Below are 20116 nucleotides of genomic sequence, written 5' to 3' on the forward strand. Positions count from 1 at the left end.
ACTGCTCAAATATGTATTTTGCAGACCTACTGCTTATAAAGGGGAAAAAAATGATATTTCATATCAGATCTTGATAAATTAAATATTAAAGTTGATAATCTTTCCTAAAAAAAAATGAATTGTGTAATTTATGGAAACCCAGATCTTTAAACTGTAGAGAGCTGCATTGAAAATCCTTTTTTTTTGAGCAGTTAAAAAAATCTAATTTGTTCTTATTGTTATCTTTTCATATCAACCCAACTCATAGTGACAGGATTGTTGTCCTTTTGGACTCAGGGGAAAGTTGGCTGTCAAGCGCCCGTGTAATTTAAACTCCATCCTCTTTCCTGTATTGATCCTGGTGTGTCACTGAGCTGTGCAGCATGATGGTGTATATCTGTTGATGCAATATTTATAAGATAACTTTATAATTGTCAGGAAGCTTTCAGGTCATGTTGAGCTATGTGACGGCTTGTCAAAGTCAAAAGGTTATCAAAGGTTATCTTTCTAACACATCCTACCTACTTAACCACCCACTGAAGAGTTTACTTTTGATAACACAGAAATTGCTCTCCTTGGATAATGTCAAAACAACCAGGAAGAATAAAACAAAGAAAATATCATTTAAGCTTTTGAAATGTTGGTAGCATTTTTTGTCAGGGATATTTTGTATATCCTTCTTAGATCTTAGTCAAAATCTCTGCAGCAACACAGCACATGATTTATATATTATTTCATTTCTTATTTTTTATGAGTTTTGTGTTGTCAGAAAGAAAAAGCTAATTTTCAGACATCAGGGTGAGTGCAGCACGGGAAGTAAATTATGTCATCCACTAATTGGAAGGTTGGTGGCTCGGTCCTTGGCTACTCCCAGTCTGTGTGCCAAATATCCTCGAACAAGACACTAACCCCAGATTGCTCTCTATTGCATCCGTTGTAGCATGAATGTGCGTGAATGTTTCTTTCCAAGCTCTTGAGACTGTGTGTGAATGTTAGATAGAAAGCATTCACAAAAAAGTGAATGGGTGAATAAAGCGCGTTGAGTACAGGTAGAGTTGAAAGGTGCTCTATAAGAGCCAGTCTGTTTACCATTTACCATGCAGGTTATACATGCTTGTATTTGCCGAATATTTAGTCTGCTACACTAAAAGCCATGGGGAAAATGACCTTAAATCCTTTCTTTTAGACTCAAGAAAGGAGGATTGTACTAACCAGACAGTGTTTGCACAGCTTGTCTTTGTGGCTATCAACAAGCGGAAGTTTATGAATGCAGAGGAGACACACAGTCTGAAATACTAAGCTAGCTATACCAATGAATTCTTCCATTAAATCTTCAAAAAGCCATCCCTGAGGGACTAAATGTTTAAACATGCTACAATAATCTAAATGAATGACTTCAATCGTTCACTCTTGTTGTTTAGATGACTGGTTCTCTAGACAGCAGGCCAGTTCTGAGAAGCCACGAGTTCATGAACGGGCATTATCTCTGTAGTTCGGTCTGTAGCAATTTCTCTTTGGCTGTACCTTGGCCAAAAGTTTTTGTTAGTTATCTGTGTGCACAGCATTGAAAGAGCTAAATCTACTCTGTAGATACTACTATAGATGTTTTGTACTTCACTTGTCCAGTTTCCTCTATTGTTTTAAGGACACGCTGCAGACTGCGCTGGGATATGCCAGGTTTTCACCTAGCTCCTTGGGAATCACCTTGTTGGTGCAAACATGTTATTTTATGCCTAAGAAACAGTGTTATCCTTGGCATTTTACATAGGATTTAACTATAGAGTTAGGAACAAATGATGTGTTTGTACGACAGGCTAGTAACAAAATACCTAAAGACACCATTTAAAATGGGTTCTTTGCTAAGCTCTCTGTTCTGTGTAGACACAACACTGGTTCATCCCTTGAGTTAGGTGTTTTTTTTTTTAATGCATGAATCATACACAGTGTTAAGGGCTAAAAAACTAACAAACAATGGTTAGGTTAAAGGACTGGACTGAAAATAAGAGAAAACGAAGCCCATGTCCCACGAAAAACTTTTAAAAAGCTTTGAAAAGTGTAGCTTAAAACCATTTAAAATAATTACAAGAAAGTCTGGGTCCTCAGAAGCAAAATATAAAGAAATGGGTGACACAAGACTTTTGCACAGCGCTGTAGTTGTAAGCACGTGCATTTGTACTGGTATTCACAACAAACAACTACTACTTGTAGCTGGGAAAGGTGTTAGTTGTAGACAGATATGAACCTGGGTTACAGTCTTTGAAAGGTCAGTGCACTAGCACATTAAATGCACTATCTTGTGCTGAAAATGTAAATGCACATATAGTCCTGATGAGATACATTTTCAAAATGTGAAATACATAAAGGCTGCTTCTTTCTCTTGAGTTGTCATAAACAATAGCAACAGCAATCATAAGTGCAGCTATTTACATACATTCCGTATGTAGACAAAGCATATCACAAGGCACTTAGACTTGAAAGACATTTACATCATGTATTATTCATGATACAGGCCATATAAAGCAACTATACAGTTGATGAACAGAAACAAAAAATCTAAAAGCTGGGGAAAAGTTGAGACTTTTTTCGATGGAGAAAAATAAATGTAATTATGTTTGCTTTTTTTTGTGATACCAGAATATCTTTAGTCTACATCATGTTGTGTTCCTACATTGTTACAATGTTTCCTATCACTTCAATGCACTCAATGCGCTCACCATCTCTCTAATTTTTTCTTCAAGGTTCCCTGAACCACCCCTAGAAATCCCAGCATACTAGTTGAACTGCAGTGAAACATTATGACGTGATAGTCATGCTCATGAATTTATCAGCGTAGTGCAGGGAGAGTTAAGTTCTTCATATTGTTGGTGCTGAATGACAAACCAGCAGCTGGACTTGAGCTGAAGTTTCAGATACCTCCTGTGTAGGTGTAAGGTTTTGTTATTTTGAAGCACCGAGGACACAGACTCTGTACCGGCATCACATAACAATAAACTTGCTTTAACCACAGCGGTTTGCAGCAAACACAAAAATTACTGACTGTGTGGGTGTTTGAACCTTGATGATGAGAAAATGTATTTAGGCACATCCTCGTGTTGCTCCTGCTCGTGTGCTGCTGCTGAAAAGTGACAGCAGTCCCTGTAGGAATAGTTACACTTTAAAGCTACAATATGCAACTTGGTGCCTTGAGGCGGCACAGGAAAAGAGTATTGGTCCCCATGCCCTCCCCCTCAGTTTAGCAAGTTTACACCCCAACACTTATCACTCATTTTGATTAGCTGTCTACCTAGAAATGCTATCTAGCCTGAGGCTGAGCTAACTGGCGTCCATATGCCCACAACAGGTGTTGAAGAGGCAATGAACGCAGGTAATAAAACAAGCGCTGGTGCTCACTCTTGTTTCCAAATGGCCCTTTACTGCCACACCTTCAGCTTTGTTGCACCTTGATTTCTTTCCACCTCTTTTCGTCTGCTCTGTGCCGTAACTCCCATGCCAAAAGGTATTTGTGACAAGCACAGAATAAAATATGCATTTATTTTTACATGATTTTGCATGATAACATTTATCATGCCCATTTAAAAGATGGGAGCTAGAACACTATTTATTTATCTGTTTACTCATTGATTTATTTATTCATTCAAAGTAAAACTGGTTGTTCACCTTATTCACATTTTGACAGTGTATTGATGTGTTAGCTTTGCTCTTGGGGCACCTGGTATATCAAAGGAAAATTCCAATACACACTATGTTGCTTGTGTTTTTATATAACATTTAAAATAAAAATGATCAAAGCTTTGTTTTTGTCTATTTTCTGCAAACCTAAACTATCTTCAGAAGACCATTTATTCTGTACTTGTTTATGACTCAAAAAAATGCACTTTCTGAATATTTTTTTCATAATAATTATTCAGGTTGTTTTTATTTAGAGAGAAATAAAACAATTAAATTGAAAAGAACAGCTGTGACATGTTTTTCTTCTTAGAATAATTACATTTCTTCTGTTTTGTCACCGGTTACTATCTACTGCAAAGGCTTTATATCATAATTTACTTAGTGTCGCCATTTTCTGACAAAAAGACCGAAAGCATCCCTTAATTAAAATAAATAAAATGCATACGCATGACAGCTGAATTCTTGAATTTTTGAATCCCCAGAGATAAGAAAAATAAAACCTCTATGTTGTACCTGAGGTTATATGCACCCAACTACTCCCTCTTTCCTTATTGTGCAGTGAGCAACTTTGCTTCTTCATCTTTGTCTGTGATTGTTTGCTTCATGCTTGCTCTGTTTCTTTATTTGAAGGTGTCCTTGAAAAAACAGTGGAGGGGGAAGCTGCTGCTCTCACCAAGGCTAAGACCCTTTACAAGTCCTGTACCAATGAGAGTGAGTCAGCAGGCAAAAGACATTAACACGCTATGCCTTTTTAGATCTTCTATTATCCTAATGTGAACAGTCATTTTGTAAATTGCTGTTGAAGGTTAAATGTTTCTTATTCAGTTTTTGTGTTGTCTATCAACAAAACTGTCATGAAAATATACATGAATCATCAATTTAAAAAAAAAAAGAACTGCAGTATTTCAGCTTTACATGATTCAAATGAATGCTTTCTTCAGAAGTGATTTGCTTTGGAAGCCACATCAATAAACTCCTCTAAGGCCTCTGAATTGCCACAGGTTTAGTATGTACTTGATAAAAAGCAATACAGTGGTTGAATTTCTTTTTAATTGATTTTCACAATTTTATGGGTAGAAAATAAATGTATCTACACTGCAAAACCTATTTTCTTTGATTTTCGCTTCTAACTAGGTTTAATTGAGCTGAGAGGGGGGAGTCCTCTGCTTGACATGCTGCCTGACGTGTCTGAGTGGCCTATAGCTGTTGACAACTGGGAGACCAATTATGGTAGAGAACTTTGGTTCTTTTTCAAGTGTCATTGGGCATGATGTTATTGATGCCATTTCTTTCTTTTCACTTCTTTTTCACTTCTTTTTTCTTATTTCTTCAGGGAGAACATGGAGGTTGGAGGACGTTATTGCCAAGTTGAATGAGAAATATGGAACTCTGCTCTTGGTTAACTTTTTCGTCGGCACTGATGACAGGGATTCAACCTCGCATATCATTCATGTAGGTGTATGCCTGTGGCAAGGAAAAGAACTCACCTCCCTCTGTTCATATTCAAAAAGCCCTCATGTCCCTCTGTTCACTGAAGGTAATGACTAAGCCTTTATTTGGCTTTGATACTGAAAATAAATGTCTTCTTCTCCTTGCCAGTTTGACCAGCAAACAAGCCTTGGCCTGGTGTCCAGAGATTACTATGCATGCACTGGTCCTTATGCAGAGGTCAGTTTGCATGTTTACATGTATACAAATCCACACGCCAGTGCAGTGCAGTTAAAGCGTTTTAATCAATGAATAATGAAAGCAGTTCCAACTATTCACCTGAGCCCCTGGATTTCATGTCCCTCCGAATTTGTTCCAAAAAAACCACAAATGATGAGGCTATCAGCCGAAACATCCGTTCACATCAGTGCACAAATAAATTTTATTCCTACTCTTAGAAATGTAGTGAGTTTGTATGTGATGAACGAAAACACACATAATGCTGATAACTCTATCTCAATCCAAACCAGATGTGTGAGTGGAACAGACGTCCGTTGCTCTGGTTTCACTTTACAGCTTCCTATTTTGCCTTAATTGATATGCATGTTTGCTATAGACAGACTTTGTATCAGTCAAATCTTGATTTAGTCAGTGGTTACTGAAATCAGTGAGTTACAAGTTGTGTTTATTTTGCAGGCATGTCGGGCCTATGAGCAATTCATGATTGACCTGGCTAAGCTGATGCGCAAGGACCGAGGATTAGCGATCAATGAAACTCGCATTAGAGAGGAGGTGACACGAGTTATAGACTTGGAGAGAGACATTGCTAATGTAAGTATGGATTTGTGCTTTGCCGTTTTACAAGTAGAAATATGAATTCAAATACTTAAGAACCTCCTGTACTTTTCAAAATATGCTTATTATGGCTTTGAGAAACCATGGGAAAGAGATCTTGTTTTCAGTAATGCATACTGTAGTTCAAGCCTGCTCAGTTCCAAGTATTCATCCAGTTCCAAGTCTGATTATGATCAATAACTGAATGTAAAATAATTCCCGGTCCACTGCGAGAAGTGTGGTAGATATAAAATAGATATCGTCAAACTAAAACTGGCTAGTTGTCACTGGGCACTGTTGCTAGTGTAGACTTCCTGGTGGTTGAGAGCTGTCCATAATGAAACAGCTAGCAAGATTATGTGGCAAACTGAACTACACCACAATCAAAAATAAACCTCTTTCTCACATCTTACCCTTTTCCAATGATAAGCAACAGAAGACGTGTAGTTAAACACATATCATTTTATAAAATATGAAATACACCTTTTTTTCTGAGCTTCTTCATTCCCGTTCTCCTTGACCTATGTGCAGATAAGGGAGTGACATTTTCTTCTTGTTAGCTGAAAGAGAATATTTTTCAGGTAATGGAAAGAGAGACATTGGGATGTCATTGATTTAAAACTACTGTTAGTGATGCAAAGCAGGCTGGTATTAAGCTAAACTAATCTCAATTTTGAGGCTAGTGAATGAGGTGACAGCCATTGAGACTGAATAGTACAGTCAACTAAAATATTACAGAAGAAAGTTAACCATAACCTGGAATGGTAACTTGGAGTAAACTGTCAGTAATAAAGCAGTAAAATAGCAGATACCTTAATAAGCAAGTCAACATAATGAAAAACACTTGCACATTTTTGAGGAGATTCAGTGAGTTGCCTCCTTGTGAAATCCAAGATTTTCTGAATCATACCTGATAGAGCTCACTGACCTGCAGTTAAATGTAGAGCTGCAGGCTGTGGTGACATAATTACTGTGATCATTTCAGTATATAGAGTGTTACGGATTCAAATATTGGGGATGGACACAAGAGGAAAAACCACAATAACAACACTGGTCCGGCCGGGTTGAGTCAAACAATGATTTTAATGATCACACGCGTGGGAGATGGACACCGTACGCAGACAGCATCAGATCTCAAAATGGTGGAGCATTGATCAACCTCTTATAGCCTCTAGTGGCCCCCACCTAATCATAAAAGCCTAAACATTCACATTCTTTCTCTCACACAGCGCCTAAGCTACGACCTTGGCTCCCTGTTTATCTGCTCCTGCTGAGATGGGGCAGAAAACTCCAGCATGTTCTGTTCTCTTCTAATCAGACAAATAAGGCGATGACTTTCTGCGAACAGTATTTCTTATAACTCAGCAGTATAATGCATCATAAAACAATATCATTCATTCACAATAAATCAGCAGTCTAATGTAATGCAAATCAGTTTAACAAATGCAATAGTTATCACCTTCTTCTAATTCAGGAGAATAATGCAAACTAAAACGACATAATAATTCACAATCTTTATTTAGGGGTATAACATGGCATAAAATAATATTATAATCCCACAAGAGGCAACCTACAACTGATGTAAGTTAAAATGCAGGCAAAAACTTTAGCAGGGCAAAGACTTTGTGCAGGTTCAGTAGCTTTATCTTTCTGTCTAAGCTGGTACTTCTTGACAGACTGGAAAGATGATGGTTCAAAGGTTCCTTCTTCCTTCTGTATTCTAGTTCTGTTTTTTTTCATCTAACTTAACACAAAAGGTTTCTGTTAGCGGGATGACCCTCCTGTCATCCATTTGTAGACCAAACCTCCCTCCTCTGTGTGTGTGTCTGTGGTTCCAGTCTGTAGCAGCTGATGTCTAAAACAAGCTGTTAACCAGCCTGATCCCAACACCGTGACTTTTCATCAACAGTTTTCCACACTCTGTGTTTGTCATCCTAGTCTGTTCTGCTCTGCTCTCTGCCATGCTTCACTTCTCCTCCACTCAGCTGCTGGCTTTTACAAGGCAGTCACACCATTCGCGCTCTGACATTTACAGAGCCAAAGCCTCCTGGGACGCCAAATACTTTTGATGCTGCTGGACCTGCACTGCAACTGTACGCATGTGTCGGGAAACAGGAGGGTTGTGACAGCATTCTTGACTTTTAGCCCCTCTGTCTTGCTCTTTCCAAGGCTACTGATACCCCAGAGGATCGTAACAACCCGGTGTTGCTTTACAACAAGATGGAACTGGGGGACCTGAACGCCAACTTCACCCTTGAGGTTGAATCACAGGTAAAAAAAAAATTCTTTATGTACCACAGTTTGCTGTTTTCATTTCACATAGATACTTCTTTCTCATCTTTATCTTCTTCTCCTCTTTATCTCTGGGGGGATTTAAAAAACAAACAAACTCCTTTTGAAGCTATTTGACTGGAGTTACTTCACAGCTAAAATAATGAATACAGTCAACATCAGCGTCCCTGACACAGAAAAGGTCATAAACTACTCGCCCAACTATTACAGAAGGCTCAACCTGATCTTGGCCAAATACACCAAGAGGTAGGTGTGTTCATTTAAGTCTGTATCTGTGATGGAGTATAAAAGCCTGTTTTTGTCTCTAAGCTTGTGGGGGAGGGAGTGCACAGTATTGATAGCTTTGTGTGAGTATGATTGCTTTTTTCTCAACATGTTTCTGTCTACTCACAGGGATCTGCAGAACTACATGGTGTGGCGTTTTGCTATGAACATGGTGGTGGGTCTTAGCAGAGCTTACAGAGACACCAGGAAAGCCTTCCGCAAGGTACACGTACAGGACCTTGATGCTGTTATAGTCCATGGAAGGTCCTGTTTGCAGACACTGCTGCTTACCTAAGTTATTAAAAGAAATGCAAACAACACAGGGTGCAAAGCAGTTAAAAATGTTTGCAGTAATGTTCCTGCTGGTATGGGGCTAAATGACAATACTTATGCTTTGAATTAAATGCTAAAGTTAGCATGGGATCATGTTTAAGATGCCAACATGCTGATCATTTGCAGGTTTGTTTACCACTGTCACCACCTTGCTGGAATATGTGAGCATGTTAACACTTGGCAATTAGTGCTAAACAGAAATGATCTAAACCACAGTTACATTAGCACATAAGGCTGCTTCCAAATGGTTATTTACTGCACTTTTTTGCTACTTTCATAAAGCAATATCAGTTACCTTAAGCTGATACAGTTTATCTTCTAACACTGACAAGGCTACTGGAAAACCATCTAAGGTTAAAACATGTTTGAGATTTGTCTATGCAACATGCAAAATAGGCACATTTTTAGAAATTAGAAGATTTTATATTTTCAATGACTTTTTTTTGGGGGGGGGGGGGGGGGTTAAGAGTTTTCATTTTGAAAAATTCTTTAAAATAAAGTGGGGGATGGGAATCAAACCCTACCGCCACCCACACACCTATTTAATTGATGCTAAAACTGCAGTATCAGTCAGGCTCTAATAAACAGTCGATTTCAACACGTTGCTTCATTCATATTCTTCCTCCATGCCTTAAAAATCTTGGTAATCCTTTTTCTAATCTAATCATTTCCCCACTGCCCCATTTCCTATTGCCATGAGCCTCTTTAAACAATATGCTGACCAGTTTATCCTTCATCTTTAATTGATCTGTGCCTTGTTACTTTCCCTGCAGGCTCTGTCTGGTACGACGTCAGAGGCAGCAGTGTGGCGACAGTGTGCTCTGTACGTCAACAACAACCTGGAAAATGCTGTGGGACGACTTTATGTGCAGGAGGCATTCTCTGAAAAGAGTAAAGAACTGGTCAGTAGAAGGTGCATTAGGCTTTGTATTGTTAAAACACATTAGACTCAATCAAAGATAAAGAGCTCTTGGAAATATCCTTCATTAGACAAGATACAATCTCTGTAATGGAATTCCGCACCTTGTTTATTGAAAGCTGAAACTGATAATCTAAAAATGCCTCTGCAGGGCATTACAAGAGGAGTGTGGACGTTTATGTATTCAGTTAGTCATACATACAACAAAAAACATGTGTTTCAGGCACATCTGATGGAGAGTATTTTGACACCCACTTGTGTTTTTGTCACATTTGTGTCTTGTCTATCAGAATACTGTAGTTTTTGCTTGCCTCCACTCAAAGCAGCTGAACAAGGTGTCCTTGTTAGCATGATCACACCACCCACACTGTAAATTCAAACTGCCTATGCATGTGTATGTGTGAGCTGTGGCATCTGACATTGTGCATGTGAATCAATTTTTATTTGCGACCATGTACAACTTTCAAAAATAGAAATACATTATTGTACATTTCTGTCATATCATCAAGAATTTTACAGTATCTTTGTATGGCAGTACATCCTCTGATGCACACAGTACACACATTTCATTGTGACTAACTGACCTGCAGCTGCCACACTTTCTTTAAGTGACACAGATACAGTATCTTTTTGATATGTTCTTCTTTCCTTTCAGTGCGTACTTTAGGTAAATTGTTGTTTTATACTGCTGCTATTAGTATACCATCGATACAATATTTACTCATCTGCCACTTTATAAACCAAGGTATGCAGAAGAGCATCTCAGAGGTCACAACACCTCAAATCTTAAAGCAGATGGGCTACAGCAGTAGAAGACCACAATCGCTGCCACTCCTGTAAACTTAGAACAGGAAACTGAGGCTGTAACTTACATCAGCTCATCAAAACTAGACAATAAATGATTGGAAACATGGTACCTGGTCTAATAAATCTCAGTTTGAAAGCATGGTTCCACCTTGCCATGAATCAATAGCACAAGCTGCTAGTGGTGTAATGGTGTGGGGGAAATTTAATGATAGACTTTGGGGTTTTAAATTAAGTGTCATTTAAACACCATAGTCTATGTGTATAGTCTATCTATCTTCTGATGTTTTTTGTGTTCCAACAGAATAACACACTGTATGATAAAGCTGGTTTATTGAACATAACATCACCAGATGTCAATACAATAATAAACCACCCTTGGGACAGGGTTGAACGGGATATATGCAGAAACAAATCTGCAGCAGCTGATGCTATCATGTCAATATAGCCCAAAATCTCTCAGGAGTTTTTCCAGCATCTTGATTAATCTAAAAATTAAGGCATGGTACTAGAAAAATATACCTAATAAAGCGGCCAGTGAGTGTATATATGACTTCTCAAAAAAATAAATAAATAAATAAATAAAAGGAAAAACCCTAACAAAAGTTATTATTGCAATGAATAATTTAATTTAACCAACCTTTCAGATGTAATTAGCAAATCTTATATATAATATGCATTCAGAAATATATTTCGGCTAAACATGTCATGGTTGCGGCTGTGTGCAGGCAGGATGAGGACCCAAACGCAAGCTCACGGAGGCAGGATTGAACTCAAAACACAGCTTTATTGCTGGACAGAAAAACCATACAAACTAAACTGGAAACTATAACATATTGCACGGAGAAACACACAGCCATGAATGAGGGAGAACGTGACACAGAACTGAGGGAGACACAGACATAAACACACAGAGGGTTAATGAGGGAAGTGGGAGCGCACGGGGAACACAGGTGAAACTGATAATCATAACAAGACACGGCAGGAGTAAACGCAACACTGACGGGAGACTGTCAAAGTAAAACAGGAAGTACACAGAGGTTCAGACAGGAGGAGAGAGAGCCCGGGGAGAGCACAGACATAACGGGCTGGGGAAAAGATGGAATAAAACACAAGGAGGGGAAACGAGGGCTCACAGATACACAGAGGGTAATCAAATAAGCAACATCTTAACAGAACCTAGGAACCACGGCATAAATAAAGAACAAAATACAAAACACATGGAAACTAAGAATACTGGGCCAACATGGCCCAGGACCATGACAAAACAACACAAACACTCACAAATCAAATAAGAGGAATGTTTCCAGCACTTTGTTGAATCTGTGCAACAATGATTTAGGACAGTTCTGAAAACAAAAGAGGGTCCAAACTGGTACTTGAAAGGTGTACCTAAAAAATTGACCAGTAAGTATATATGGTATATAAAGTAATTCAAAATAGTTAATGTAGATGGTAAATATGTAACTCTGATAAGTTGAATTACAATATTTTTCATTAGATTGTTGCTAAAGCGTTACATTTCTAAGCATCCCTCTTTTTAATACGATAAGGTAACTTTGGGTCCAACTGTCTACTTTTCCAAACTCAGTCCATGTGGACTAAATCATGGTGAATGAAAAATATCTATTTTTGAGCACTTTGCTAGCTTTGGGTAGATAATGCACCTAATTTGCAGCACTGTGTGACAAAGAAGCATAATCATACTAAAACTTTGACTAAAAGAAAAAAACCAACAACTGGAACACAGCGTATCCATGCACACAACACTATCACAAGTATGTTAAAAGGTTTTTAGAAAAGCCTCTTAAGTATAATCGCTGCTGGTTTGTCAGCAACCACAGTGTGCTCTCCAAGTCGTCACGCATTATGTTAGCTAGGGCTCTGCTAATGTGATGAGAAGCTGGTGTGCCTTTTGTCTGCCTACTGTGGCCTCAAAATAAATCTGTGGTTAGAGGACTCTTGAAGGGTGACCTCTGATGTCTCTGAAGTTATTTTTTTTTTAATTTCCTGTTTCTGTTCTCTTTGCATTTGTTATTTGGTGGCGATTCATTTCACTTTCATTTGAATTGTCCCAGTTGTGTATTTGTTGTGCTTGTGGCCAAAAAACCTTTGCCTTTTTAAGTCTGATGGCCAAAGTACAGGCATGGTTTGCACTGGTGCCGTCAGTCAGATCGTGAAAACATGTAGCTCAGGGCAAATACATTATAGAAACATGCACCACAGGTTTCACTGAAAAGTGAGCTTTTGATGTGATGACTGATGATTTTTGAATTTGCATAAGAAAATCTCATTATCTGAAGCTACTATTGCTCTGAAGCATCTTTTCACTTGCACTCGTTCATGTGTTAAATAAAAATAATATAACTGGCCTGCCTATCGCATGGATGCCGTTATGCTGCAATATCTCTTCTATAATTTAAATTCATGAAGCTCAGGATCATTCGAGTAACCAGAAATGAAACCCTAAAATGCTGAATGCATCTATAAGCGAATGTAGATTTTTAAAATATGTAGAGCAGTAGCATGATCAATAATGTATTTGTAACCATGCAGTCAAGGAGTGAAGACATCTACTGTAGAGAATTTTAAAACAAGATGAGACTATTTAATAATAATTTTCTTTTGGTAGTTGTAGTTGTTTTTAGTCACTAATGAAGCATATCTGATTATTGCCAATTTACAGCCAGTTTTAACACTTGATAGAAAAAAATATGTCATGTTAAACTAATATCACACTTCTGAAAATGTCTGCCAAGGTCTCCTACACAGAGTGTAACCTGGAGTTGTTCTGCATTCATACGTGACTATGTAATAATGAGGCTTAATTCAGGGAAGTGCATTTTTATGAATTTGTTGCCCAGTATGTTGCAAGATTGCTTGGCATAACTTCAGATGACTTTTGATGATAGTCTCCTTCTGCAGTAAATCTGTTCTGACTGATATGATGAGGTTTTCACTCTTTGTTTGTGTTTGTGTGGTTTGGCTTAGATGGAAGAGATGATTAAAGGCATTCGGGAAGTGTTCATTAGTAACCTTGATGACCTGACATGGATGGATGCAGAGACCAAGAAAGCAGCTGAGGAGAAGGTATTGCTTATACTTTTAGCTATAACAGTTAATGATTGTTATACGTATAGCCCATTCTGAATTTCAGGATAGTTGATGGCTAAAAATGTTTGTTCAATTTTCTCAACCTATTCTTGTGCAGGCCCGAGCTATTCGGGAACGGATCGGCTATTCAGACAACATCATGGATGGCGAATATCTTAACAATGAGTACAAAGATGTAAGTATCTGAAAATATGCAACTGAGAATGTTTTCCTTCTTTCATGGAATCATTTCAGCAGAATACAGAGCGCCTTTATTGTAGCCGCATATCGGTTCTGTGAAAAATCTCTGTGAATTCCTGGCTTTTATGAGTTTTGCTGGAGAATATATGGCCAAGTGTTGATAGCTCTCATCTCGGCTAATCCTCCTGTTTTTCTGTGTGTTGGTGTTAGCTGAGCTACAGTGCAGAGGAGTACTTTGAAAACATCCTACAGAACCTGGAGTATGTGCAGAAGAAACGCCTGCGGAAACTCAGAGTAAAAGTCAACAAAGAAGAGTAAGCTTTCCATTGAGGGGTAGAATAAACTGCCTTATTCCAGATGTATATTAAGCTGCAATTATTACCATTTAAATTAGCAGTAATAAATCAGTTTTTTTCTCTTTTTGCCACTTTTGGTGTACCCCAGTATCTCACATTTAGCACAGTGCACTGATCATTCTCCCACACATACTCCTACCCACGTATAGAGTTCAGCTTTCCTCGGCTGGGAGGCTAACATTAGCCCAGCTATTAATAACTGCAGGTTAATTTTGATATATTTCATCAAACATGCATTTCACAGTAGTCTAGTGCTCTTTACTGTAGCAGTAGTGCTCTTCACTGTAGGTTAATTCCAACATCTTTCTCCAGGTGGGTAACTGGAGCTGCTGTTGTCAATGCCTTCTACTCATCCAGCAAAAATCAAATAGGTATTTCACATATATGCAAAGATTAAACTGCAAAAGACTAAAACAAAACATATTTTATGTATTTGCTGATTTATTTATTTTACTTTTCTTGGTGTCAGTGTTTCCTGCTGGAATCCTTCAGCCTCCTTTTTTCAGCAAAGGCCAGGCTAAGTCTCTCAACTATGGCGGCATCGGCATGGTAATCGGTCATGAGATCACACATGGCTTTGATGACAATGGTATGAGTTTTTGCATTGTTACTCTTTGTTCCTCCCTGGGGCAGTTCTGGCAGACTGCATTGATCTTTGGAAAAATAAATTATATATATATGTAATAGATTTCCCCTTGTAACTGGTACCAGAAAAACATGTTTTGTAACACCATTTAGGATCTCAGAACTTTTTTTCCAACTTGGTTCTGCTTCAGAGATGAGAGGATTTATTTGTACTGACATCTACTGTTCACAAACACATAAATGTAATTGAAATATGCAACTAACATAGAATATATATGTTAGTTGCTATATGTTATATAGCATTTAAGTGCTCTTGATATTCTTGTTTTCTTGTTCATCAAGTTCAACCTGTCCACGTCCCATTCATTCTTTAGGCCGTAACTATGATAAGGATGGCGACCTGAAGGACTGGTGGACACCAGACTCAACACAGAGGTTCCTCGAACTGTCGAAGTGCATTGTTGATCAGTACGGAAACTTCTCTTGGGATCTCGCTAGTGGACTACATGTACGTTCATCTGAACTATATCCATCCTTCTTCTTTCTCTTATCAAATTTCCTCCCATATTTTCCCCCAATATTATCATGAACTTTACTTTATCTCATAATTTGCTTTCCTGTTACCTTTGCCAGCTTATCTGTTGGTCATTTTTCTGTCTTTCCACACATTTTGCTGCCTCATACCTTCTCTGCTCCAGGTGCCCTTAATATTTTGTGTTGACATATCAATGGCTCTTCCTCTCCTTCTCTTTGTCTCACCTTCTGTGTCCTTTTCTTTTGAACAATGCTTCTTTTATCCCTTGTGAAATGATTTCCTATATCCCAAAAGTTATATGTACGATTTGCTGAAATACAGAGGAAAAATTACAGCCTCCTTCTGTCCTTTTCCCCTGTCAATCTTTGTGTTCTATGTCCCTATATCGCCTCTCCAGTTAAATGGTAACAACACCCTCGGAGAAAACATTGCTGACAATGGAGGGATACGACAGGCGTATCAGGTAATGAGCCTGGAAAAAAAAAGAGAGAGAGAGAAAGTCTGTTTAAGAGGCCCAGTTTACAGATAAGAGAGGAGGTGATTCAGTCTGCAGCTTGCTATTGTCATCTGCTTTCTAACATTAATAGACTAGTTATTTTGTTAGGTCACAGGCTGGCTCATTAGCTATTGTAAACACAGCAATAAAGGACATAATGTCGCTGCTGGATGTATCAGTTTTAGCTTGGCAAAGCGCAGAAAAGACATTCAAAGACTTGAATGCAACATGAAAGAGCAGGTATAGTATTTTCACATAAATTATACATGTCTAACAAAGTACATACACGGTACACTTTTTTTTCTTTCTCTTTCAGCGCAAAGTCTAGATTATTTTTCTAATTAATACGTAGATCTCAGGGAGACAGGATGGATCCATATGCATTTATTTTTCTGTCTGCAAACATGGTGACATAAGTTATGATTTCATAATCAGTGTGATTTTTGGATGTATTCAACATGACTGCTGGGTAAGATTGTGTCACTGATTTAGGCCTACAAGAACTACGTAAAGCAGCATGGAGAGGAACCACCTCTGCCTGGAATTGACCTTTCCCATGATCAACTCTTCTTCCTAAACTTTGCTCAGGTAATAGCCTTACTGTCTGATGCAGCAGTTGTTTGTTGAATAATAAGCCATTTTTTACACATGCATTGTAGTTCTGATCTTTCCTAGGACTGTAGGCAACATTAGAAAAATATCCTGCAAAATGTGCATGCTTCGTGATGGATGGATGGATGGATGGATTGGTGGATTGATTGAATAGTATTTAGTATTTAGTATTTATTTATTTATTGTCATTGTCAAGAACAATGAAATTGCGTTTGGGGCTTCCATACAACCCAAAAAAAAGAAGAAAATAATAAATAAATACCCCTTAAAACCCAAGTGTACATATTTAACCCAGTGTGACTCCAATGCAATAAGACAATCCTTAGCAATAATGATGGCTGAATGATGGATGGATTGATGGATGACTGGGTTAAGCAATGGATAGATGTGCAGATTTCTTGGTGCAATTCAGTGCATCCTAATCACTGTCTTTTTACAGGTGTGGTGTGGAACACATCGGCCAGAGCAAGCTGTTAATTCCATTAAAGTTGACGTACACAGTCCAGGGAAATTCAGGTAAACTCAAACCAAGAGTATTTTCTCTACATCAATCAGCTATGTGCTGCCGGCAAAGGGCAGAAAACAAATTACAATGGTAGCTAACATTTTAAAACCTAGACAAAATGATATGTCATGTTAATTTCACTTTCAAGTCCCCGTCTAATATAACAACTTCAGCTCCAACCATCAATCTCCTCTCTACGTTCACAGGGTACTAGGCTCCCTTCAGAATTTCCCAGAATTTGCCAAAGCATTCAACTGCAACAAAAGCAGCTACATGGTTCCTGACAACATCTGCCGTGTGTGGTGATTCACATACCTCTGGGATGGGTCCTCCCCATTCCCCTACAGTACCTCTACCCTCTGATTTTTGAAGAACTCACCGGGGGCTGCATTAAAATGGAAGCTTCCCTTAGCTCTTGACTGGATGGACCATGGCTGGTGGACTGACACTGCAGTATGCACTTCATCCAAGGACGGCAGCACACTGTACCCTCGTAGATGGATGGACTGAGCACTGTCTCTCCACCTCTGACACTGTAGTTCATTCATTCAGCCCAATTATTCTCCTACTCATACAATCACTTTTGTATTTTTGTTTTTATTTTTCTCTCAATTTTTCTCGTTTTGCTTCTCATTTATGAGTCCAATGTGTATTTGTGAGTGCACATGTGAGTGTGTTTCAGTCTAAATTCTGCAAAAGTATTTGGCAGAAGAGCAGCAGACAGACAAATGTGCTCAGCCCACTGGCATATGAATACACCAGACACCCACTCACACTCATATACATGTAACAGGGCTGAACCACTCTATTGTATGTGGGACTGAGCTGTACTCTCATAAAACCTCAGCTGGTTTCAGCCTTCATCAACATGCTGATCCACTCTTCAGTGTACTCATAGTGTAATCTTTGGTCATCCATAAAACTAGATCAGATAAATTATTATAGAAAATCAAAAGTCATTTTATTATATAGAGCAGCGAGTATTTAATCGCGATCGCATATTACACAGTGCTGTTCTATAATCAATGCTAACATCTTTACCGCAGTTGGCAGGTGGCTGCTCTTCATTAGCAGAACGTGGATTATAAACCAAAATGAAGTTTTTGCCTTTAAGATGACACCTGGTCATAAGTCATAAAGACGACAATCGACAGACACCAAACCCTTTTCGTTCTTCGAGACTCCTGAGTGTTTCCGTGTGAATGAATGTCTCTGTGTCTTTTCCAGTCTTTGTACATCATTTGTTATAACTGCCTGCTGTTTGTCAAGCAGATTGGTATGCCTTACAGTTGTGCTACTCTGTGTGAGTGTGTATGTGCATTTGTGGGAGAACAAAGGATAAGAAAATGTATTATTAAACAAGTAGCTCGGCTTTTTCTCATGCTCGTTTGCTTTCTCGTTAAGAATTGGATGAGAAAATCAACACCACTCTCACGTCTCAGTGTTTTAGCCAGCTGCCATATGACTTAACTTAGCATAACGAGTGCAAAGAGCTGTCCGTGGTCTGTCCAGTTTATATAATAACCCCGGCTTGATTTCAGTAATTGCCACATTGCGTTTCATGTTTTTATCAGTACGAAAAGCCAAAGTCAAAAAAGAATCTGATTTTTAACAAACTCATGTGAGCGTATTATTAAGCTTCCAAACTTTTGATAAGACATTGAATAAGTGTGTTCATAAAATGTTTAACTATTGAGAAGAAGCATAGTGATTTCCCATTTTTATCTTGGCTTAATCTTACAAAGTGTGCCATATAGCCAATGTTTTCTGTTTTTGTTTTAAGGTGATTATAAGCACAAAGCAAAAAGATTAAGCTTCTTATATAGTTTCAGAAACATTAAAAAAAATCACAAGTGCATCCATTTTTTGAATACAGGTGATTGTATTAAATCAGTAGAATTTAATTAACCATTTCATGTGGTTTTATTTTTTAATGTTAAATTGTAAGTTGAAAAAGCTAGAAAAGCTAGAGATTAGTGCAATGAATGATGTACATGATCATGTAGACTGTATACGCCTTCCATGTCCAAACTATATATATATATATATATATATATATATATATATATATATATATATATATATATTCAAGCTCCCAGGCCTTTGGTAGAGCACTACAGCTTGAAAGCTAAACTGCCTGCAGGGGCGAGCGGGAGATATATGTATCGATATCTATATAGAGATATATATATATCTATATATATATATATATCTCTATACATCTATATATTGATATATATCTATATATATATATATCTCTATACATCTATATATATATATATATATATATATATATATATATATATATATAGACAGATATTCTCAATGCTATTTGTGCTAGCTGTTTTTGTGTCTTTATTGGTCACTCGGTTTTCTTTCTCTCACTTTCAGTCCACTTGTAGAAAGACAGAAATACCTCAGTTGCCTGTATTTAGATACTTTCTAAGAATGACTGATTATCATCTTGAGAAGCATCTTTCTTTCAGAATAAACCTTTAAAAAACACAGTATGTCTGCAGACAGCTTGACTTATTATGTTCATGGGTGTTTTTGTTCTTTAGCTCAAATATATTTCTGAATGCATGTTATCTGGGATAGGAAGGACGTGCTAGTAACATGTGAAAGGTTGGTTAATCTTGTCAGAAATCCTTGAGAAACAAGAAATCAAAATTTTGGGCGAAGCTGAAGTCATTTACTACAATAATTAGCTGATGATATGTTTTTTTTTTTTTCCTCTTCTTCTCAGTTTTTCAGAAATGCCTAATTCTTAGAATAAACAAAGCACTGGAAACCTTACTTCGCAATTTTGGTTCATATTGACATGATAGGATGCCAAGAGAATATCTCCTACACCACTACAGCCTGAACTGACATAACCGGGATGGATCAATGTTTTTATGTTGTTTAAGTCTGACCATACTATCTGAAATCAAAATCCGGTAGATTTGAAATAGTCAGACCAACAAGTCAACTTCTTCTTATCTATTCTAATGCTCGGTTTGACCATGTCTACATAAGTGCTGCCATGTAATTGGTTGATTAAATATTTGTGATAAAGAGCAGTTTAACAGGTGTACCTAATAAAATTGTGCAGAAAATCATTCAAATATTCTACATCAAAGCTTGAAATCTGCATTTCCCTGATGGCCTTGTAAAGATTAAAGTATGGACATACATTACATTCCACTCACACAATATTGTTGACTTGATG

The 20116-nt window shown here is 37.8% G+C and overlaps 1 protein-coding gene across 4 annotated transcripts in view; it reads left to right on the top strand.

The window, feature by feature from the left end:
• The window catches only part of LOC146559841 (neprilysin-like), a 34152-nt gene extending 15191 nt beyond the window's left edge, over positions 1-18961 (top strand). For all 4 annotated transcript variants that reach the window (XM_085243625.1, XM_085243627.1, XM_085243626.1 and 1 more), the window contains exons 5-23: positions 4279-4359; positions 4783-4878; positions 4982-5100; positions 5248-5316; positions 5773-5907; positions 8080-8181; positions 8312-8448; positions 8596-8689; positions 9573-9701; positions 13514-13612; positions 13734-13811; positions 14027-14130; positions 14485-14543; positions 14642-14761; positions 15132-15265; positions 15690-15755; positions 16281-16376; positions 16840-16916; positions 17112-18961. In XM_085243625.1, coding sequence (XP_085099751.1) covers positions 4279-4359; positions 4783-4878; positions 4982-5100; positions 5248-5316; positions 5773-5907; positions 8080-8181; positions 8312-8448; positions 8596-8689; positions 9573-9701; positions 13514-13612; positions 13734-13811; positions 14027-14130; positions 14485-14543; positions 14642-14761; positions 15132-15265; positions 15690-15755; positions 16281-16376; positions 16840-16916; positions 17112-17211 — 1895 coding nt within the window. In that variant the 3' untranslated portion in view covers positions 17212-18961. The remainder of the gene's footprint in view (positions 1-4278; positions 4360-4782; positions 4879-4981; positions 5101-5247; positions 5317-5772; positions 5908-8079; positions 8182-8311; positions 8449-8595; positions 8690-9572; positions 9702-13513; positions 13613-13733; positions 13812-14026; positions 14131-14484; positions 14544-14641; positions 14762-15131; positions 15266-15689; positions 15756-16280; positions 16377-16839; positions 16917-17111) is intronic.
• Positions 18962-20116: the final 1155 nt, after the last annotated feature.

The sequence above is a fragment of the Mchenga conophoros genome, linkage group LG14 (assembly GCF_057382185.1).
Source record: "Mchenga conophoros isolate Kocher_MC1m ecotype Shallow Benthic linkage group LG14, M_conophoros_male_GT1.1, whole genome shotgun sequence".
Lineage (NCBI taxonomy): Eukaryota > Metazoa > Chordata > Actinopteri > Cichliformes > Cichlidae > Mchenga > Mchenga conophoros.